The following is a 24,513-nucleotide window of genomic DNA, read 5'->3' as shown; positions in this document are numbered from 1 at the left end:
AAAAGTGTCTAGCCTTCCACGAAATATATCATCCAGCCTGAGCCACTGTGATAAATCTAGTCCAGGTCTAGACAGCTGGTCTAAGGTTACACCATCTGTAAGATTAGTAAATCTGCCCCATGATCTCCAGTGACTGCAGGACAGACGTTGACAATTTCACTTTGCTGTATCAGCACAAAGTACATGATTTTCTTGTTTTATTGGTCTTGTGGAATTCTATTTTTTACCTTGCGAGCACCAGCTACATATACGATTCAGACGGTTAATACTTGTGAGAAATGATATATTTTAAAAGGACTGTACAAAAGTCAAACTGAAGCATATAAATTAATCCTCATCTGAATCAAAGTCTCTGGTTTTGATAAAAGAACTCCTAATGGAAGACATCAGCTGGTCCTGGATTTGTGGTCGTGGGTTTTCCTCAAGGTCTGTCTTGATGGCTCCAGATTCCGATAGTTTCCACTCTAACTCTATAGTAGAAGAAACAATATTATTATAGTTAAAAGGAATCTTCACATAAAAACCGATCAGTTGAATGGCTCTACCATTGTGCCTTTTCCACCAGGGTTTCATAACATGCTGCGCTATTCTATCTAGTAAGAAGAAATATATACCCGGTGGAACTGCAAAAAGGATTAAAGGGGTTGTGCAATAATGCAGGCAACGTTGGCAAACAACCCCAATTGGGAGGACCCGTAAAGGAAAGATTATTTACCTGCTCTCTAACCTGCGATACCATGCTGTGCTACCTTGCTATCAACATCCACTTTGAAATAAATAAATAAATAATAATGAAACAAATCCTGATACATTTGTCAAAAAGAGTCATGGTATTCTATAAAAACGAAATCTATGACGTAGTCTGGCCTAAAATATGCAAAAGCTGGCTCTCCACTGACAAACAATGGCACAAACCTTTAAAAAAGACACCACATTTGGTAGTGACTAGTGTTGATCGAGCAAAGTGCTCGGGTCGAACTACCGAGCACAATGGAAATCAATGGGAGAACCCGAGCATTAAACCAGGCAGCCCCTGCTCTGAAGAGGGGGGGGGTTCTGGTTCACAGGAAAAGGTCAGAAATTGATGGAAACACTACCAAAATGGTAAAATGGTTTGGGAACAGCATGGGGAAGATGTCTGAATGCATCTTGGACTCCCAGGTCGCTGCTGGGAACGATGTTGTCCGAGTAGTACACCACATTTACAGACAGGAAAACATGTTAGGAAACATTCTTTCCTCTATATTTACTTGTATATAAAGTGCTGCAAAAAATTACAAGAGGCCCTCCTATACAACTTGTATATCACATAATGGAGGGCCTCATTTACATTGTGGTACAATTGTTCAGGTAGTGGGACTCCTACACTCATAAAGCCTATGCACTAAGTAAAAGGGCTGCCAAAAATTACAGAGAATCGGCACTACATTACACCCTTCATGACACAAAGGAGGGCATCATACACAGCCTTGAAAAATTATGATTGATGGCCTGTGGGTGACCCTCAAAAACATTATGGGCAAGGGCCTGCTGTTGTGCTGACCATCTAAAACATTAGGGGTGGGAGTCTGCTGTAAGGCTGCAGTAAAAGATTATTTTAGAACTAGAGTATTCTACCGATTAATCGAGTACTCTAATAAGAAAAAAAATGAATATACTGTTTTCCTTTATAAAAACTCAGACCCCCTGCAATCAGTCCCCAACACCCTTCGTTCACCCCTGTGCGATCAGCCCAAGTGCATCAGTTCCACCCAGTGCCACCAAGATAAAAGCTGTGGAGCAGCATCATGCATGATAGATGCCAGCTACCACAATAAGCTGCACAACCCACATACCGCTGTAAACTGGCACTGAGCCCTGATCACACATGTACAACAGAAAGCCAGGACATAAAGTGCCACCTAGGCTGTAAGTCTCGTCCCCTCCTCTGCACCAGTGTGACCTGTCATCCTCCAGTGCCAGCACATGGTACTAGCAGTGGCTGGCATCACCGGTTACACCAGCCCCGATCTTCAGGATCCTCACCTCCATGATCTTGTCCCACTTCTGCTTGACATCAGGATCCTTGCCCACCACTCCGATAGGCTCCTTGAAGGGCCAGGAATTTAACCTGCCCCGCGGCTATGCCCCTGCCCCCGCAGCCGATCCTTCTCCTCCTGGATCTCCCCCTTGATCTGCTCAGGCAGCCAGGGGCTCCTGGAAGAACACTCCACACTGAAAGGCAGCAGACTGCCGACCGGCATGACAGATGGACGCGCACACAAAGTTTACCTCAGCGGAGTGCAGCAAGGTACAGGCCGGCGGGTGTCCATGGAGCGGTGAGTAATAGCAAGCGCTTCACTCCTGCTCCATGGACACATGACACAAACGAATCCTCGATGCAAAAAATTTGCATCGAGGATTATTTTTGTGTGTCTAATTACTCGATTCAAATAGACTAATTGTTTCAGTGTTTCAGCCCTAGTCAGCTGCAGCGCTGACTCTCAAACATTTGGGGCGAGTGCCTGATGCTGAGCTGACCAGTGAAAAAAAATGAAGGGCGAGTGCCTGCTGCTTAGCTAACCATTTAAAAAAAAACTATGGGCGAGGGCCTGCTGATGAGCTGACACTGTAAAACATTATGGTTGAGGGCCTGCTGGTGAGCTGAACCTCTAAAACATTAGGAGGGCAGACTAATAAGTATGTTGATATGATGGAGGACGAGAAAAGGAAGATTGAATTATATACCTTTTTTAGTGGTGGAAGGGGTGCATGGGAATACAGTGTATTCAATACACCATAAAAGCCACATTTAAAGTGCCTTTATATGCAGCCGCTTTGCTCTGGTGGAGTAGAGGAGTCCGGGGCAATCCAGGCCTTATTCATTTTTATAAGAGTCAACCTGTCAGCATTTTCAGTTGACAGGCGGATACGCTCATCTGTTATAATGCCACCAGCAGCTCTAAATACCCGCTCTGACAAAACGTGGGCAGCAGGGCAGACCAGCACCTCCATGGCGTAGAGCGCCAGTTCGTGCCACGTGTCCAGCTTGGACACCCAGTAGTTGTAAGGCACAGAGGGATCATTGAGGACGCTGACACGGTCTGCTAAGTACTCCTTCACCATATTCCAAATTTTTACCCTCCTTGTGACACTAGGCCGCACATCATGGTGAGAGTGCTGGCGGGGTGTCATGAAACTGTCCCAGGTTTTGGAGAGTGTTGGCCTGCCTCTGTTGGAACTGCTGTGTGTTCCCCCTCCCCGGTTGGCCAAGGAACTATGGACTCTGCCGCCAGAGTTGTCACCTGGTAATTTTTGGAGCAATTTTTCCATAAGAACCTTTTGGTATTGCACCATTTTGCTCGTCCTCTCCACCACAGGAATGAGAGATGAGAAGTTCTTTGTACCGGGAGTGGAGAAGGGTGAACAACCAGTAAAATCTGTGTTGTCCAAAATGCATAAAACTCGTAAGTCACGGGAAAGGCAGCCTAAGAGTCAGCCATGTGTGCCAAAGTCCCAACAGGCAAGATTTCACTGTCGTCATCAGGAAAACGACTCAATATCCTCATCCTCTTCTGCCCATCCACGCTGAACAGATGGAATTGAACTTCCATGGGTACTACCCTCTGTAGCGGAGGCAACAGTCTCCTGCTCCTCCTTGTCATCATCCAATTTGCGCTGAGAAGACGAACTGAGGGTGGTCTGGCTATTACCCTGTGTAATGTCTTCCCCCATGCAAAGCATCGGCCTTAATTGTGAGCGTTTGAGTAGACACAGAAGTGGGATGGTGACGCTGATAACCAAATTACTCACCAGTAATTCCCTTTTCATGAATCCACCATGACGGCATACTATGCGAGATGACCCGTCTCCAACCGGGTAGGGACAGGAAGTATAAATTTGACCCTCGGCTCTTCTTCAGTGTCTTTCTGGACAGACAGCCTAGAGAGTCTTAGCCATATATATATATATATATATATATATATATATATATATATATATATATATATATATATATATATATATATATATATATATATATATATGGAATTCCTATCGCCCGAGACATGCAGTTCCGGGCAAGTAGTCTGAACAGTTGTTTAGCCCTGTGCGGGCAAGTAGCAGGGACATGTCGGTTGGGCAGTAATGGGAGCGGTCATATGCTAGCCGCGAGCTGACCGCTCCTACATCTATGTCAGCCTGCCCCTGCATCGATCGTGCATATGAATACCGTACATATCACTTCCTGCAGGCGGCCCCCGCTCCTGCCGGCTCCTGTATCGAAGGAGCGCACAGTAAGTCAGCACACCGTCTCCAGAGACGGAGTAATTGCAGGCCAAGATGGGAGAAGAGGAGCGAGAGACCCCACGGCCCCCTGCAGATGAGCGTTCCTCCCGGAGCCTGTCCACATCGCAGCTCCCGGCCTGACCTGCAAGCGCTGACTGTGGTCACATAGCATTATACTGATTTATGAGGCTATGTAACCCTTACAGCATAACATCTCCTTGTGGCCCCCGCCCCCATACAGCATAACGTCTCCTTGTGGCCCCCGCCCCCATACAGCATAAAACATCTCCTTGTGGCCCCCGCCCCCATACAGTACAACTTTAGTATAAGTTCAGGACAAGTAGATGGTCATGAGGGACAAGTAGATTGAGCCCCCACTTTAGTCCTTCGACAAGTAGTTTTTTATTTCCACACCCATGTATGTATGTATGTATGTATGTATGTATGTATGTATGTATGTATGTATGTATGTATATCCCTACATATATATCCATATACGTACTTTTGGGTGGGAAACCCGTGCCATCATGGAGGATTAATGAAAAGGGAATTACCGGTAAGTAATTTGGTTTTTCATCCTTCATGACGGCATACCATGAGATATAACAGATTAATACTCCTATTCAGGGGGGACTATGGCCTGAAGCATCTTTCTGCCAAAAGCGAGCTCCTGACTAGCTCTAGTATCTACTCTATAGAGGGTCCCTGAGAGGCTTCCATCTGACCAGCACCTTGTTCAGACATGTTTACACTATCCTCTCTAAACCCCTCTTAAATACTCTCACCTGCAGACCTCAGATCAGTGGGTGTGCTGATTGTAGCCCCGCCCCCTCAGCATGCGTTCCACAGACCGGAAGTACCTTTTGGAATGCACGTGAGCCGCATACGACTTCTGATGGCATCATCGTGAAAGCCGAAACTATCGGATCACGATGAGGAGCTTGCGAACAGACCGGAGGGACCAGCGATACCTGGCCATCTTCACAGCACCTTAATACCCAACTAGGGTACTGGTGCTTTTGCTCCTCTCATGGGCAGATAAGGCATTCTTTTCTTCTTACTGCTCTGCCTGAAAACAGAACGGGTTCATAGCATGTGCCATGAGGATGATCCTTCTCCTACCTGGAGGGACAGGAAGACACCAAGGAAGAGCTGAAGGAGAGTAAAATTTATACTTCCTGTCCCTACCTGGTTAGAGGGGGTCATCTCATGGTATGCCGTCATGGAGGATGAAAGGGAAAAATAGCGTTATCGCTGTTCACCATCTGTGTGGATTTCTCAAAGTTTCTTAAAACCTCACAGAGGTCAGACATCCATGCCCACTCCTCGCTTGTGAAAAGTGGAAGCTGACTGGAATGGCGATGAACATGTTGCAGCTGGTATTCCACTAGTGCCCTCTGCTGCTCACAAAGCCTGGCCAACAGGTGGAAGGTCGAGTTCCAGCACGTGCTCACATCGCACAACAGCCAGTGAGCTGGCAATTGTAAGCGTTGCTGCAGTGTTGACAGACCGGCGGAAACGGTCGATGACTTGTGGAAATGGGCACACATACGGCGCATCTTCACCAGTAGCTCAGGCAAATTGGGGTAGGTTTTGAGAAACCGCTGAACCACCAAGTTGAAGACATGGGCTAGGCATGGTATATGTGTAAGCTTGCCGAGCTCCAAAGCCGCCACCAAGTTACAGCCATCATCAGACACAACCATGCCTGGTTGTAGGTTGAGTGGCGAGAGCCACAGCTCAGTCTGGTCTCTTAGCACACCACCACAGAGCTGTGGCAGGGGATGTTTGTCACCTAAGCAGATCAGCTTAAGCATGGCCTGTTGACGCTTCTCCACTGCAGTGCAACACTGCTTCCAGCTACCGACTGATAGCCGATTGGTGCTGCAAGTGTATAATTCTGAGGTGGAAGTTGAGGAGGAGAAGTGCGGGTTGGCGCCGTTAATGTAGGTGGTGGCAGAAACCCTGATGGAATTAGGGCCCGCAATCCTTGGAGTCGGTAGCACCTGTGCCATCCCATGGTACGACTCGCTCCCGGCCTCCACAACGTTCACCCAGTGTGCCGTCAGGGAAATATAGCGTCCCTGGCTGAAAGCACTTGTCCATGCATCAGTGGTTAAGTGGACCTTCCCAGTAACTGCATTGGTCAAGACACAGGTGATGTTACGGGACACATGCTGGTGTAAGGCGGACACGGCACACGGTGAAAAACAGTAACGACTGGGGACTGCGTAACAAGGGACGGCCGCCGACATCAGGTTGCGGAAGGACTCAGTGTCCACAAGCCTAAATGGCAACATTTCCAGGGCCAGTAATTTGGAACGGTGCGCATTTAGTGCTATGGCCTGTGGGTGGGTATATGCGTTCAAATGCCTAGGGTAAGGACATTTGTACGCTGCGCTGGGACACGGAAGTGGATGTGGTCGCTAATGGTGCTTACGAAGGTCCAGGTGCAGGGCGGGAGGCATCCGGGCCTGCGCCTTCGAAATGGGATTGGCCAGCACGTAACACGGGAAGAGGAGGCAGTGGTGTGACCCACTGACACTGGTTGTGGACCCAGGCGTTCGACCCACCTATTACCATGCTTTGATGCCATGTGGCGGATCATGCTGGTGAGGTTGCTAGTGTTCGCGCCCCTGCTCATTTTTGGATGGCACAGGTTACAAATTACAATTCTTTTGCCATCCGCGCTTTCCTCAAAAAAGTGCCAGACTGCGGAACACCTACCCCTTGGCAATGGAGATTTCCGCAAGGGTGTGCTCCGGGGAACAGTTGAGGGCCTGTTTGGTGTGGCCCGCCTTCTCCCTTTTGCCACCCCACTGCCTCTTCCAGCCTACTGCGGATCCCTCCCCCACTGTACTGCTGTCCTCGCTCGGCTTTCCACCTTCCCAGGTAGGGTCAGTGACTTCATCGCCCACCACTTCCTCACTCTGCTTATTCTCCTGACTTGTTGACCTAACAAAAACCTAACTTATTGGCAACTGTGTCTTATCCTTATCATCCACCTCGTGAAACACTAATTGCCGTTCCCCACCGTCATCTTCTTGTGACTGGATGCTCAAGAGTTTGGGAATCAGGGCACAATATCTGATGTCCCTCTTCAAGCAGGCTTGTCGAGAGGCCCAAATTAAGGAATGGCGCTGAAGACGACCTCAGAATATCCAAGTGTGGGATCACTTGTTTGGCAAGACTCTCCATGGTGGGAGGAAGGATGATGAGGGTGAGGATTGTGTTGACCAGACTCTTGGCTACTGAGACTGGACTTGGTGGAAGACAGGGTAGTGCTTAATCGATTGGAAGCATTATCTGCTGCAATCCAACCGACCATCTGGTCGCACTGGTCTGACTTAAAGAGCGTTGTCCTACGCCACCCTGCAAACCGGGACATGAAGCTAGGTATCGTGGATGATTGTTTTTCTTGTGCTCTAACAGAAGGCACAGTTTCAACGCACCCAGGACCACGTGCACCATCAGCATCACGGCCACTTCCCTGTCCCTTACTGCTCGTTTTCTTCATTTTAAAAGTTAAATATACACTTGAAAGTATGTCACACGTACATTAGCGTAGGATTTGTAAGTCTATGCGCAAATAAAAAAAAAAAAAAAAAAAAAAAAAAAAAAAAAAAAAAAAAGGTATTTGCAATGTGGAAACATTACACAGGAGGAATACCGCAGATAATGTCGCTGATGTCACCAGCGGATAATTAAAAAATTTAAAGGGAATGTGATAGGTATTTGGGATGTGGAAACATCACACAGGAGATGTACCCCAGGTAATGTTCCTGTCCGCAGCGGACACAGTCTACGGAAAAAGTACACTGGATGTCAGATATTTTTGGGACGCGCACACACGTTACACAGGAGATGTAGCGCAGATAATGTCGCCGTTTGCAGCGGCCCAACTATTGTACACTATTTAGCGCAGGATGGCTAAAAATAGATATTGTTGCCACACACAATAGTCCTTAAAAAGGACTTTTGGGTCTGTAAAGTTTTAGCAATTTAGCGCAGGTTGCGCTAAAAATATATATTGCTGCTGCCACACACAACAATAGTCCTTAAAATGACTTTTTGGGTATCTGACAAGTTTTTCAACTTAAAAAAAAAAAACAAAAAAAAAAAACATTTCACTCCCTATCTTTCCCTTCTTCAGCACAGCTCTCCCTGACTAAGGCCTCATGCACACGACCGTTGTTCTGGTCCGCATCCGAGCCGCAGTTTTTGCGGCTCGGGTTTGGACCCATTCACTTCAATGAGGCTGCAAAAGATGCGGACAGCACTCCGTGTGCTGTCCGCATCCGTTGCTCCGTTACGTAGCCCCACAAAAAAATATAACATGTTCTATGCTTGTCCGTTTCGCGGAAAAGAATAGGCATTTCTACAATGGGCCGCCTGTTCCGTAAATTGCGGAAGGCACACGGACGGCTTCCGTGTTTTGCGGATCCGCAATTTGTGGACCGCAAAAAACAGAACGCTCGTGTGCATGAGGCCTAACACTGAGCTGAACACAAGTCATCGGATGACACGTTCTGGCCAGCCAATCACTGTAATGCCAGTAACCAACATGGCTACGGCATTAAAGTGAAGGACAGTGCGGGGAGGAGATTCGGCCGAATACAGACATGTGCCGAGCATAGAGATGCTCGAGCCGAAATGGTGTTCGGCCGAGCCTGCTCAATCAATACTAGTAATGACAGCACCCTCATCCTTCTTCAAATGAATGCATACTTTTATATTTAAAGTTAGTAACTCAACAAAGATTTCAAACTTAGGAAACAGTAAGTTTACTTACCATCCTGTGTTAGATTCATGCCACCAAATACCAGAGGTCCTATGAACTGCGCACTGATGTTCCCACCACGATAAACAAATATAGTAGGAAGGTTTTTGTCAGGATAGTTTGGTATACAGGTCGTAGAAATGGCTTTCACAAATTTCACATCTTTAAACTTTCTTGCAAGAAATGCTAAATGTTGGTTTATTAATGTGCAGAGAGGAATTCTGGAAAACAAAAATGGCCAAATCATATCAAAGCATATGTATGATGCACTGCCAGCTGCATTTAAGGACTTTCGACACGACAACGTGCCTTGTGGCCCAGAGCAAAATTTCTCACTCTGGAATGTTGCATATTAAAGCCCAGGACTCCAATAGACTATCATCATAAATAATGACATGATACATATAAGATGGGATGCCACTGTACGTGTCGTTACCCGGATCTCAGTTATCAAAACTGCAAAATATCTGAACACTGAGAAGTAAGATTAGAGGGCACTCAAACACCTCAGGAAGTCAAATGGAGTTGAAATATATTTTAAAAAACCTTATTTAGTATAAAAAAGTAGGACTAAATGGTCCTTCTGAAACACTGGACTGTGATCTTAATTCGGTACTTCTACTATGGATCCCTGTGTAGATAGTCCACGTGGATATTAGTGCTCGCCCCTTAATAGTGGGATCGTGATATGGTACTTAGCACTGTTTCCACCTGGAGCATCACCCCAGCGATGATAGAGGATAATGCAGTAAACTAACAATACTGTACAATAACACAAATAAATAGAGAAATCCAAAAAAATATATAAGTAAAAAAGGAGATTTTTGTATAACTTACCAGTTAAATCTCTTTCTCGCTCTTCCTTGGGGGACACAGACCTTGGGTATAGCTCAGCTACCTAGGAGGCGTGACACTAAGTAAAACTGTTAAGCCCCTCCTCCATCAGCTATACCCTCAGCCTGGAGATAGAGGCTACCAGTTGCGTGTCCAAGTAGTGAAAGGATAACAACCAACAAAGTAAACAACAGCCAGCAACCCAACGGGCGCCAGACCAGAACCCTATAACCAAAACACAGAAGGGTGGGTGCTGTGTCCCCCAAGGAAGAGCGAGAAAGAGATTTAACTGGTAAGTTATACAAAAATCTCCTTTTCTCGCCCATTTTCCTTGGGGGACACAGACCTTGGGACGTTCAAGAGCAGTCCAAGAAGGGAGGGACTACAACCCAAGGCAGAACACCACCGGAGCATCAGGAAACCGCAGCCTGCAAAACCAGGCGGCCCAAAGCAGCATCCGCTGACGCATGCGTATGCACTCTATAGAACCTGGTGAAAGTGTGCAGAGAGGACCAAGTGGCTGCTTTGCACAACTGCTCAGCCGAGGCCCGATGCCTCTGCGCCCAGGAAGCCCCGACTGCTCTGGTGGAATGAGCAGTGACGCCGAAAGGCGGAGCCCTGCCCTTGGCTCGATAAGCCTCAGACACCGCCAGTTTAATGAAACGGGCAATGGCCACCTTGGAGACCGCCAAACACTTGCGCGAACCCTCCGGAACCACAAACAGGGAATCCGTGCGCCGGAAGGATCCGGTGACCTCCAAGTAAATCCTCAACGCCCTGACCACATCCAGACGGTGCAGTTCCCGTTCTCTGGAGTGGGAAGGAGAGGGACAGAGCGACGGAAGGACGATGTCCTCATTGATGTGAAAGGCGGAGACCACCTTTGGCAGGAAGGTCGGGACTGGCCGAAGCACAACCTTATCCTGGTGGAAGATCAGGAAAGGTTCGGAGCAAGAAAGAGCCGCCAACTCCGACACCCGTCGGAGAGACGTGATGGCCACAAGAAAGATGACCTTGCAGGACAGAACAAAATTAGAGAAAAATTAAAACAACAAGGAGAAAACAGCCCTGCAGTAGCAGGGGGTGTCTTGCCTCCTTGGACACTAAGCTAAAACTGGTAGCCTCTATCTCCAGGCTGAGGGTATAGCTGATGGAGGAGGGGCTTAACAGTTTTACTTAGTGTCACGCCTCCTAGGGAGCTGAGCTATACCCAAGGTCTGTGTCCCCCAAGGAAAATGGGTGAGAAATAAGAATAATAAATGGTAATGATACCGATGATAATTTGCCAGATAAAATATGTCGCAGCGGAGCACAAAGCCGCAGCATACAATAGATAATTAGGAATCCTCCAAATGATAGTATGGATACCGGGTCCCATTGTAATGCAATATAATGGTTCTCCAAGGTGCAATGGAATGAATATTTGGATCCTAAAAACAATACATTAATCCCCTTCAGTCTGGGTAATGGTCAGTGGTCTTCATTCACAGACTCACACCTCTTATTCATTGTATTCACACGGGGGTATACATATATTGTCCCGACCTCTCTTGCTATGGATTACCACAGAAATTGTAAGGAAATGTCGTTTAGGTATAGTAATTAATCAATAAACACTGCCACATAAACCAATAGATCTCTTAATCTATGTGATTGCCGCAAAGGGCTACATTACCCTCCGATGGATTCGGTAGGATGATGACGGCTTGTGGCTGTTTCTCATTATGCGCTCCGATCGGCGTCCCGCGTATGCTGGGATCGCCGTTCTTTCCTTCACTGCGCTGTCTGCGATTCAGGGATGATCATCCACTATCCGGGTCAGGTGGCTATCCTGGTATGCTCCAATAGTTCGATGTGTAGTATGTCCATTAAATATATAATAACTTGAGTTCATATACTGTCTTTTGTCAGCACCAAACGTGTTTCGGGACTACAGTCCCTTCCTCAGTGGTAGACAGTATACTACTGCTGATTCCTTTTTATAGCATAGCTGGTATTGTGGGGAAATCAAACCCCAGAAGGGTATAATATATGGAATGGATTCCAATGGATCGGCAAATGATCAGCCTGCAGAATAGTTTTATAAATACTATGCGTCTCTTATGCGTCTTTCATGTAATAAAATTCAGGATGTGTAGATATAATAAATAGATAAACAGATATATACACACACACACACACATATATATTGGTTCATATATTACATCCTAAAATGGTTAAACATAGTAAAAACTAAAAAAATATAAATAAATAAATTAATTTCTATTTTTACTATGTTTAACCATTTTAGGATGTAATATATGAACGTGTGTGTGTGTAAAATATATATATATATATATATATATATATATATATATATATATATATATATATATATATATATATATATATATATATATATATATCACAGAAAAAACTGCGGCACTCCTTAAAGTAGAAAAATGTGCAATTTATTCACACATGTCAGCAGAGACAACGTTTCGGTTCTCTCTCAGAACCTTTTTCAAGTCAAGTCTTTTTCAAGTCAAGTCAGGTCCTCGACTTGACTTGAAAAAGGTTCTGAGAGAGAACCGAAACGTTGTCTCTGCTGACATGTGTGAATAAATTGCACATTTTTCTACTTTAAGGAGTGCCGCAGTTTTTTCTGTGTTATATTGCTGGTCCTGGATCGAGGGATCACTGCGGGCACCGCTACAGCTTCAGCTGTATACTAAGGAGTGCTGCCTGACCTTTTGTTATGGATATATATATATATATATATATATATATATATATATATATATATATATATATATATATATATATATATATATATATATATATATATATATATAATTTACACACACACACACGTTCATATATTACATCCTAAAATGGTTAAATATAGTAAAAACTAGAAAAATAGAAATAAAAAACAATGTTTAACCATTTTAGGATGTAATATATGAACTAATATATATGTGTGTATATATGTGTTTATTTATTATATCTACACATCCTGAATTTTATTACATGAAAGACGCATAAGAGACGCATTAGTTTTATAAAACTATTCTGCAGGCTGATCATTTGCCGATCCATTGGAATCCATTCCATATATTATACCCTTCTGGGGTTTGATTTCCCCACAATACCAGCTATGCTATAAAAAGGAATCAGCAGTAGTATACTGTCTACCACTGAGGAAGGGACTGTAGTCCCGAAACACGTTTGGTGCTGACAAAAGACAGTATATGAACTCAAGTTATTACATATTCTATGGACATACTACACATCGAACTATTGGAGCATACCAGGATAGCCACCTGACCCGGATAGTGGATGATCATCCCTGAATCGCAGACAGCGCAGTGAAGGAAAGAACGGCGATCCCAGCATACGTGGGACACCGATCGCAGCGCATAATGAGAAACAGCCACAAGCCGTCATCATCCTACCGAATCCATCGGAGGGTAATGTAGCCCTTTGCGGCAAGCACATAGATTAAGAGATCTATTGGTTTATGTGGCAGTGTTTATTGATTAATTACTATACCTAAACGGCATTTCCTTACAATTTCTGTGGTAATCCATAGCAAGAGAGGTCGGGACAATATATGTATACCCCCGTGTGAATACAATGAATAAGAGGTGCGAGTCTGTGAATGAAGACCACTGACCATTACCCAGACTGAAGGGGATTAATGTACTGTTTTTAGGATCCAAATTTTAATTCCATTGCACCTTGGAGAACCATTATATTGCATTACAATGGGACCCGGTATCCATACTATCATTTGGAGGATTCCTAATTAATTATTCATTGTATGCTGCGGCTTTGTGCTCTGCTGCAACATTTTATCTGGCAAATTATCACCGGTATCATTACCATTTATTATTCCTATTTTTTGGATTTCTCTATTTATTTGTGTTATTGTACAGTATTGTTAGTTTACTGCATTATCCTCTGCTATCATCGCTGGGGTGATGCTCCAGGTGGAAACAGTGCTAAGTACCATATCATGATCCCACTATTAAGGGGCGAGCACTGATATCCACGTGGACTATCTACACAGGGATCCATAGTACAAGTACCGAATTAAGATCACAGTCCAGTGTTTCAGAAGGACCATTTAGTCCTACTTTTTTTTTAAATAATAAATAAGGTTTTTTAAACATATTTTAACTCCATTTCACTTCCTGATATTTTTGAGTGCCCTCTAATCTTAGGACTCTTTCACACTTGCATTGTCCGGATCCGTCGTGTACTCCATTTGCCGGAATTACACGCCGGATACGGAAAAACGCCTAAGAACGCATATTTCTTTTTCTTTCCTGAAGCCAACATCAACGTTTCTTTTCCGGATCAGTCGTACGGATCCGGTATGTGGCCGGATCCGTACGACGGATCCGGAAAATAAATAAATAAAATCGTTGATGTTGGCTTCAGGATTTCCGGATCAGTCTCTTTTCGCGCCAGCCAAGCCCTTCCTACTTCCTGGCGCAGGCGCAGACGCAACTGCCGGATCCGTCGTAACAACTAAAGATGTTAGGAGGGATCCGGAATAATACATTTCAATGGGCCATTATTCCGGATCCGTTGATGCGGCAAGTGTTCAGGATTTTTGACCGGAGCAAAAAGCGCAGCATGCTGCCGTATTTTCTCCGGCCCAAAAACCTTCGGGTCCTGAACTGAAGACATCCTGAATGGACTTCTCTCCATTCAGAATGCATGGGGATAATCCTGATCAGGATTTTTCCGGCATAGAGACCCAACGACGGAACTCTGTGAAAGAGCCCTTACTTCTACTTGTTTATACACTTTTACGGGTTTGGGGTGTTGCCCCTGGAGTGAGCACCATCTCACGGTAGTACATGCAGGTGAGCCACTGTCACCCAGTATATTTCCAAATATTTGAACACTGTTGGAATTTGGGCAATAAATCTATAAAACTAACTGAATACCCAACCTCAGACTTACTAATATTGCATGAAGCAAATTCATACAAGTTTGTTCTGCAATATAACATGAGATTACACCACAACATTTCTCAAACCCCTACTGTTAAAGAGTCACAAATGTTCTCACAAACCACACCAGCACCACTTTTCAGTAATGTGGGCAGAGCAGGCATAACTTTTCTGGGTGTAAATTATACTTGACATCTACGCCAGCTCCCAGCTGGGCTAAAAATATATATATATATTTTGTCAGGATAGGTCATCAATATCTAGTTGCCTGGGGTTCTGACACCTCCCCCCCCCCCCCGCTGATCAGCTGTATGTAGATAGAGTATGTGGCACTTCATCTCAGGATACAAGTACTCGCTCTATTCAAGTGAATGGAGCTGGTACTTGTAATTACACTACGCCACCGCTCCACAGGAGACGACACGTAATGTAAAGACAAGAATGCGCCACCTCCTAGTCAAACAGCTGATCGGCATAGGTGTCAATCTGATATTAATGACCTATCCTGACAATAGTTCATCAATATATATGGTCAGACAACCCCTTTAACACCAGTATATAAAACGCTCATCTTAAAAAGTTTGCCCCACTGTGTATGAAATGTTACTGAGCAACCTTTCCCTAAAGTGGATTTTACTTCCTAGGCTAGGTTCACATACATAGTCATCACATGTATCTGGCTCTGGCTGCAGAAAACTGTTTGTGCACTTAGCCTGAGTGACATCGGAGGCTACAAACAATCCCACAGAAAACCACGGGATCAGTGCTGGCATCAATTTCCCTCTGGTATTTCTGTACCACACCAGAGCACGGTAGATGCGAACAGAGTCTTGGTTTACCCGAGCATTTTAACCCCCTTTAGTGGGAAACACAGGGCTTTGTAATTCATCCAAATTTTGTAGGTCTCATGCAAGGGAAAAAAAAAAAAAAAGGGCAGAAACAGGACTAGGTTACTTGGTCAGCCAATTACATTTACCGCACAATTAATGCCCTAATGATAAAAATTATAATTATTTTGTAGAACGCTGATCCAGCACTAAAGAATAAAGCCCGTTTAAGTTTTCTATGAATGCTCTCTCCAGAGATTTACAGACAATGTAAAGATTTCAGTTTGTGGTCACAGTCGACGTCACAGGGCGCATAAAATGGCGATAATGACGCCATTGCATACTAATTTAAGTGGGAAAGGCAGGAGCACGGTACTGTGCAATATCAACCACTAAACGATGGAGACCACAGCGCAGCTCCTACAATTTAAAACTCCAAGAGAGGTCGCCTCCAGACTCTCCCTCTCTCACCTATCAGATAACTTTTTCCCAGAAGATTAGTTAATCCATGAGATACAAATCCTTACCCTTGTTTGTAAAGATGCAAAATCACCCAGAGATCTTTACTAGCGTTTGTCACTTCTTGCACATAGTCCTGTCCAGAGATCTCCAGCATCTCCCCAAATTTATTCTTTACTTGGGCTGCTTGCCACTGAGCCAACCTTTGCTGCCTTAAACACAAGAGCACAAGTAAATAAGACATAAGACTGAAAAAGCTTATGAAATGCAGATATTCAGAAAATTTGGATTTTGCCACCGATTTGTACTGCAAAAGGTACAATCGGCGGCAAATTATAGGGCATAATATGGATTTGAAAATCTACAGCATGGCCTAAAATCTCCTGAGTTTTTACCCATATATGGAGTTTTGTAAAAACCCTTTAATATCGTACTATAAATCGGTCACTGCTTTTCAATGTGGAATCTGCAGCATCTGAACATAACCTGCAGGTTTCTAATAGAAGAACACTACAGTCAGTCTCTCTGCTTGGCCACTGGTATGCATACTGAGCTCAAGAGCGCCCAGGTCCACAGTGTGAAGGTGGCTGTGCAGGGACCTTCACTCTGCAGGACCATGAATGGGTTACACAAACAACCAACTGAATGCACCAGTTAACAATCCTTTACTTATTTTAGAGACTAGTGACAATTGTGAGTTCAGCTGTGCTAATGTCACCTCCATGCCAACAGCTGCAAAGTGACATCTCAGAAGTCTCCAAGCATGTGTGTCCATGTCAGAACAGCAAAGTGTATGCTTTGTAAAGCTGCACGGATTCAGTTCAGTTTTAATGTGGTCCAGTTTGTACATACCATACATATTTGGAATGCCCCCTGCTGGTGATCTGTTGATAGTGAGGGGGATCCCACAGCCCAGGCCACTTGCAATTAGTTACTTCACTTGCCCACTGTAATCAATGAGTTATGGATGAGAGAGGCCCTCTGGAGGTACCTGGATGTAGGCCACTGTAGAGTCATATGGCCATGCCATCCAAACAATGCAAGAACTAGATGACAGCTCACCATGAAGCTTAGTCTTTACACAGGTCTGATGGGGGAGCCAAACTAAATTTCAGTGGTATGTAAATTCTCCTTTTTAAAGGAGTACATATCAAGCTGCTATAGTCAACATCTAATCTAAGCTCTGTTGCACATTTTTCAGAAATGAACTGCACTATATCCCAAATTTCAAAGTGAACCTGTCATCACCTTTATGCTGCCCATACTAACGGCAGAATAAAGTAGACAGATGATTGCAGCGGTCATTTATAAGTTAAAAGTAAGTGGTTGCCGAGAACCAACATCCCAATCATTGCAGACTGGGCCTGGAAAAGGAGTCACGACTCTTCTCAGGTAGATTTGACTCTTCTCGAGGCCTGGGCTGCAATGATTATGCTGATGGTTCTCGGCAACCACTTACTTTTAGCTGATGAGTGACACACCTCTGAAATCAGAATTTCTGTCACTAATTTATGCTGCCCTCAGTAAGGTCACCATAAAGTTGATGACTGGTTCCCTTTAAGCATTTATCGGGGGAGGGTCAGTAAGGTTTCTGGGTTTATTAACTCGGGAAGTAGAACCATTTTAGGACACATGCTCACTTGTATAGTTCTATAGCCCTCTCATCCTCCTCACTAAATTCATCCTCATTCTCATCAAGTTCTTCCAGCGTCATGTCCTCATATGTTTTCACTGAAATGGAAAGAATACACAAAGGTATCAAACACAACCTAAATAAAGCAGAAATAAATCTTACACATTTAATATATCACATTCCCCCATGTAGGCCATCAACATTGCGCCATCAACATTGCTTCCAGGAAACCCCCTGCTCCTAGCTGCGTCCTAATGTAACCCCACGGGGCTCTGACAGGTTAGGCTACTTTCACACTCATGGATCTGCACAGACGGATACGCACCGATAATACAACCGCATGCATCCGTTCAGAACGGATCTTTTTGTATTATCTTTAACACTGCCCAAAAAGTTTTTTATTGTGCCATATTGTGTGTTAGTGAAAACGGATTCGTCCCCATTACCTTATATTGTGTGTCAGGACCGATCCGTGTGCCTCCGCATCGTCAGGCTGACACCAAAACGCTGAGAGCAACGTTTTGGTGTCCGCCTCCAGAGCGGAACGGATCCGTCTGAGCGGATCCTTTTCCATTTAGAATGCATTAGCGCAAAACTGATCCGTTTTGGACCGCTTGTGAGAGCCCTGAACGGATCTTACAAATGAAAACCAAAACGCCAGTGTGAAAGTAGCCTTATCCTCGTATTGCAACATTCACGACCACGCTGCATCCGAGTGGACAGTTCAAGTTCTGTTTCTACAGCTCTAGAAAGCAGTTTCCATTTTGCATTTGTCTACTGTAAATTGAAAGCTGTCCTGCGATTGGAGAAAGACCGACTTTGTTGCCTATAGTAGCCAAAGTACCAGACAAAAAGGAAGCTTTGTGTAGTTTGATCCTGTAATAACCCATCTGTCCTCAGATGCATGTTAAGATAAAAGTAGGCGACAATGAAACAAAGTATGAGAAACAGGATTACAATGCAGAGTTTGTGACCTTTACCATAGCAACATTTAGCATGTACACACACACACACACACACACACACACAAGAAAGAAAAAAAAAAAAAAAAGTTCAATGAATACTGTAAGGATGAGAAAATTGATTTCACTGGTTTGAATTTGGTCCCAAATTTCCCAAAACGCTTGGAATCTAAGAAAACCCGATTTTTTTTGTAATTTGTTTTGGGGAATGTGAGAGTGAGTGCAAGCCTAGAATGCTACTCCCGATTTCTCGGCAATATATTTGCATTGTCTGGGGGTACTCTCTCTCTCTCTCATTACAGAGAGCACCTAATAAGCGTAGTACATGTGTAGTATATTGCAGGCCAGGCAATGCCCCTCTGGGTTTCTGGGATATTCAAATTAGCTTTAGTAGCCTGATGGCAACAGATGTAAGTTGTGCTAATTTTCATATATTTTCCCAGGGAAACCAGAGGAACGTTGACTGGCTTACGATAGTCCTCAAATACTCTGTGCCCTCCATAGGAAGAAATAATGCCCCAACCAAGGATCCTCAGGCAGCTAAGCAAATTTTATTTGCTCAGCTGTGTTAAAGGGAACCTGTCACCTGGATTTTGGGTATAGAGCTGAGGACATGGCTTGCTAGATGACCGCTAGCACATCCACAATACCCAGTCCCCATAGCTCTGTGTGCTTTTATTGTGTAAAAAAAACGAGTTGATACATATGCAAATTAACATAAAAGAGTCATATCTTACTTGTGTGACCAAAGAAGAGTCATATTTTCAAGCTCTGACTCATCTCAGGCTAATTTGCATATGTATCAAATCTGTTTTTACACACAATAAAAGCACACAGAGCTATGGGGACTGGGTATTGCGGATGTGCTAGCGGCCATCTAGCAGCCCATGTCCTCAGCTCTATACCCAAAATCCCGGTGACAGGTTCCCTTTAAAGAGCAGTTACCCAGAAAGAGCTTGATTCCTGGTTTAAAACAATTTTCCTTTTGGAAAGGAGACTAGCTTGTACGTCTTTTCAGGAGAAGCATTATCCAGAGATACAAACACAGCAATAGCTAAAAATCTTATTATGAAAAAATAAATAAATCACTGATTAAACAGTTTGAGGCTGCCACCAGTGGATAAAAAAAAAATTAAATAAAAAAAATACAGGGGAAAACTAATCTATAAAGCACAAGGATCTATGTATGAATATGCATACTAGTTACGTGCAAATCAATTCTGTCAATATGGAGTTAATCATGAATTTTAAAAAACCAAAAAGGATTAACAAAAGCTGAGTGTTTTACAGACTTTTAAAGCATAACTAGAAAAAATATCTAAGCCAGCCTCACATCTGCAACTAGCTTTTAGAACAAAAGTACTTTATCAGAGCAGGTAGAATCAGCTTTTCTAGTTGAGAGGCCTAGGGGGGGGGGGGGGGCTTTGGCTGGGTACTATTTCTATTCTGGATACCAGTGAATACATATGATGACTTTTAGGCTAGGCGATGCTCCTCTTGGTAAAGGTTTGCAATATAAAATGAGGAAACTAAACATTTTCAGGAAAAAAAACAATATAAGTTATCTATGCCTGTGAGAACACGGATAAAATAAAAAAAAAAGTTAAAAATACTAATTACTACTATCATGACATCAAGTACTCACCAACTGATTGCTGCTTAAGGATTTCAGCTTCTTCCTCCTCTTCATTCTCTTTTGGTACCTCCTTTGGAGGAAGGATGCCTTTCCTGCGCAAGATGTCATTCCACTCTGTGTCTGCATTGGGGTCCTGAAATCATATTGACATTGTTAAACTACACCTTTCTTTCACATGACCTACTAGGATACAAGTGAGAGAGAACAGCCTGCCGGAAGATTTTAGCACAAATTTGAAAGAACTGTCTCAAGGGAATAACTTTCATGTGCTGGGAATTACACTAATTGGAGGGGATTTATCATGAGGCTAATATTTTAAAGGCTATGTACACCTTTGGGGGCAATTTTTTATTATTATTACATTGTACTCATTTTAAACTAAAAATCATTTTTAAATTGGTCTTTATTAAAAATATGGACCCCTTTTTTCTGTACAGGGCTGAGATGCTCTAGAGCAGGCATGCTCAACCTGCGGCCCTCCAGCTGTTGTAAAACTACAACTCCCACAATGCCCTGCTGTAGGCTGAGAGTTGTAGGCTGCTCGGGCATGCTGGGAGTTGTAGTTTTGCAACAGCTGGAGGGCCGCAGGTTGAGCATGCCTGCTCTAGAGGGACCAGAATTTTCTCCCTGCTCCATTAGCCAGCTCATCTCTGCTCTCTGACATTCTAAAGACTCATTATAGCTCAGTTCTCATCTTACTGATAAGAATGTGGCTAAGGCCCCTTTCACATGAGCGAGTCCCACACAACGGACTCGCAGCGTGTGTCAGGGAGAGCACCCGTCCTGAACTTCCAGCACTGCCGGGGTTGCATAGCATTATATTGTTTTATGATGCTATGTAACCATTACAGTTCTGTAATGTATTGGATAACACTGACAACATTATGCCTGTGTTATCCAATACATTCCAGAACTCTAAGGGTTACATAGCATCATAAATCAACATAATGCTATGCAACCCCGGCAGTGCTGGGAGTTCAGGACGGGTGCTGTTGCATACTCGCGCTGCGAGTCTGGAGCGTGACACTCCCTTGTCTGAAAGCAAAATAAATGTCTCTTTCCACGGGACAATATTACAGCAGATAGTCGGGAAGGAATCGTTCTTTCCTGACAATTTGCTGCTCACTGGTGGAGGAGACCGATGCATTTACATGCAGCGATCTCCTCCAGAGTATGTAATAGGCAGTACATTTACACTGCCCAAAAATCTCTAACGAGCAATGCTATGAACGCTCGTTAGCAATAATCTGCTCGATTCTCGGCCCTGTGAAGGGCCCTTTAAATAAGTGTTTAAGACCTCTTAGTAAATTAGGCTACTTTCACAGTAGCGGCAGGGGACTCCGGCAACCTGTTCCGTCGGGTTAACAGCCTGTTGGATCCGTCCTGCCGCTAGTGAACGTGTGCCCCCGGACTGCCGCTCCGTCCCCTTTGACTATAATAGGGGCCGGGGCGGAGTTCCAGCGAGAGGCTGCCGGAATAAAACTACGACATGTCCAACATTTATTCCGGCAGCCTCTCGCCAGAACTCCACCCCCATTATAGTCAATGGGGACGGAGCGGCAGTCCGGGGGCACATGGTCACTGGCAGCAGGATGGATTCCGCAGGCTGTTCACCCGACGGAACAGCCTGCCGGAGGTCCCTGCCCGTAGTGTGAAAGTAGCCTTAAAGAGGACCTTTCACTAGTTTAAAAACTAAAAACTAACTATATCAGTGGGCAGAGCGGCGCCCAGGGGTCCCCCTGCACTTACTAGTATGCGTTCGCCCAGTATAGGCTCCGGTATCTGCAGCTCCCTCTGTTGTACTGGGCAGAGTTTTTGTATTAGGGTTATCCCTTGCTGCAGCGCTGGCCAATCGCAGCGCGCAGCTCATAGCCTGGGAGTCCCAGGCTATGAGCTGTGCGCTGCGATTGGCCATCGCTGCAGAAAGGGACACGCCTAATACAAAAACTCCGCCCAGTACAACAGAGGGAGCTGCAGACACTGGAGCCTATACCGGGCGAATAGAGCGGCGCCCAGACATACTAGTAAGTGCAGGGGGACCCCTGGGCGCCGCTCTGCCCACTGATATAGTTAGTTTTTAGTTTTTAAACTAGTGAAAGGTCTTCTTTAAAGATAAGGGTTATTAGATGAGCGCCACCAAGTGAAAGTAAGAAGTACGATTCACACAGCTAGAAAAACAGTTAACCCTTTGTAACAGAACAGCTCAATATTTTTAATAAAGACCAATTGAAAAAAAAAAAGGATTTTCCACCTCAGAAGGTGTACATAACCTTTAAGTCCATTTTGCTTGCTTCTGCGTTTGTGTAGTGAAATCTGCAGTGAAAACATGCTCCCTTTCCAAAGCCAAAACCAACCACAATTTTTTTTGTACAAGTCACAAAGCCCTATTGTGGAACTTTTTGAAGCCAGAATCCTGGAGTGCGGAGCATGACAAATCCCCAGGGGTGCACCACCAATGAGGCCAGGTGAGGCGATCGGATCAGGCAGCACCAGGTAGGGGCAAGAGGGGGGCAGCAGAAGGGCCATGGGCAATGTCACTTGTCACTTCAGCAAATTGCACTTACTAATGTATTGTGATTGTCCATATTGCCTGCTTTACTCGCTTAATTTTATTTTTGAATCGCATTATACACTGGTTGTATCCGGGGGTTATGACCACCATGCAATCCAGCTTGCACACTATAGGAAATAGCTGGTGACTGGGAGCATACATAGGCACGGCATGCGCAGCAGCTCCCGTCCCAGCCACTTCGTATCTGCGCTGCGGCAGTGGACAGCATCTACCAGGGCTGTGGAGTCAGCATCAGCAAGAAAGTACTGTACTGACTCCTTCTCTGGCTTTAAACTAAAAAGTATTAAATAAACTAAATATTAGCTCATTTATTAAATGCATAGCTTATCGCTTATTTACTTTCACAGTAAAGTACCATGTTATGTACTCAGTGATACCTCGCAGAGCCAGTTTTGGGTGGCTGGAGTCAGAGTATGGAAAATAGAGGTATCAGGATATGCCCCCAATGTCCGATAGGTGCCAGTCCTATGAGATCGCCGAAATGGCATGCTTGGCTATTTTTAGAAGTCCCATTGAAATGAATGGCAAGTGCGGCCACCACTCCAATCACTTCTATACGTTTTGCGGAAATAGCCGAGCCTAGCGATATGCCCCCAATGTCCAAGAAGTTTACATCTGTGATCCGTTCCTGACATTTCAGGATCCTAGCAGGTCCTGCCACACACAAAGTCTTTTACAGGTTAAAATCGTCTATAGAGTCATCAAGAAGAAGGGAAATGGTGTTAGGCTACGTTCACACCTGTGTTTTGCTTTCTGGTTTTGAGATCCGCCAGAAGATCTTAAAACCGGAGGAAAAAGCACCAGTTTGAATAATACAACTCACTGCATCCGTTCAGGAGGGCTCCAGTTCTATTATATCGAAAACGAACATGACAGCACTAAAACCGCTGTAAGTCAGTGAGTGGCGGATCCGTTTTTTCATGTTGTGTTCAGTTTCCCATGCCGCACACAAAAACATTGCTTGCAGCAGTATTGGGCCCGGCATGGGATTGCAATGGGAACACTTTGTTCCGGTTTGTCCCCATTGACAATAAATGGGGACAAAACTGAAGCGTTTTCCTCAGATCCTATGACGGATCTCAAAACCTGAAAAAGAAAACGCAGATGTGAAAGTAGCTGTTTCTTCCAAGATTACAGGGATCGAAAAGAAAACAGCACATGCTAGCAGTATGGAGTTGTCAGGACCCGTTAGTGGACGTACATGTATGACCAGTGTAGCACTACTCACCAGACACAAGGGCAGCCCCTGCAAGAAAAGTGCAAAGAGGGAAGCAGGACAGACACCACCCTGACACCGGCATGTCATGGAGAAGTGACTGAGGCGCCGCATACAACTACACGCCCAGCACTAACCTGCATGGTGGCGGCACGGCTCCTTCTCCCTACAGAGACCGGGGTCAATAGCCAAAGACACAACAGGAACGTTCTCCCACACTGGGTATGGCGGGGGAAGCACACAACAGGAACGTGCTCACACACTGGGTATGGCGGGGGAAGCACACAACAGGAACGTGCTCACACACTGGGTATGGCGGGGGAAGCACACAACAGGAACGTGCTCACACACTGGGTATGGCGGGGGAAGCAATTCTCTG

The 24,513-nt window shown here is 44.7% G+C and overlaps 1 protein-coding gene across 1 annotated transcript; it reads right to left on the bottom strand.

Moving 5' to 3' along the window:
• Window positions 1-266: 266 nt before the first annotated feature.
• On the bottom strand, window positions 267-24,513 carry PDCL3 (phosducin like 3). The gene is made up of 6 exons (XM_044285061.1): window positions 24,272-24,513; window positions 20,356-20,479; window positions 17,756-17,846; window positions 16,184-16,327; window positions 9,059-9,267; window positions 267-470 (listed from the first exon to the last, which is right to left on the bottom strand). Exons 1-6 carry the CDS (start codon window positions 24,275-24,277, stop codon window positions 328-330), a joined length of 717 nt encoding a protein of 238 aa, XP_044140996.1. The 5' UTR covers window positions 24,278-24,513; the 3' UTR covers window positions 267-327.

The sequence above is a fragment of the Bufo gargarizans genome, chromosome 3 (genome assembly GCF_014858855.1).
Source record: "Bufo gargarizans isolate SCDJY-AF-19 chromosome 3, ASM1485885v1, whole genome shotgun sequence".
NCBI lineage: Eukaryota > Metazoa > Chordata > Amphibia > Anura > Bufonidae > Bufo > Bufo gargarizans.
The sequence above is the reverse complement of the archived record's forward strand: the minus strand, read 5'-3'. Positions and strand labels throughout refer to the sequence as shown.

Bases quoted from the DNA above. Each gene is read 5' to 3' on its own strand.
- PDCL3 (XM_044285061.1), bottom strand. The intron at 16,328-17,755 runs GTGAGCATGTGT...CTTGTGTTTAAG, and splicing joins AGGGCTATAGAACTATACAA to GCAGCAAAGGTTGGCTCAGT. The intron at 471-9,058 runs GTAAGTAAACTT...CTTCTACTATAG, and splicing joins CATGAATCTAACACAGGATG to AGTTAGAGTGGAAACTATCG.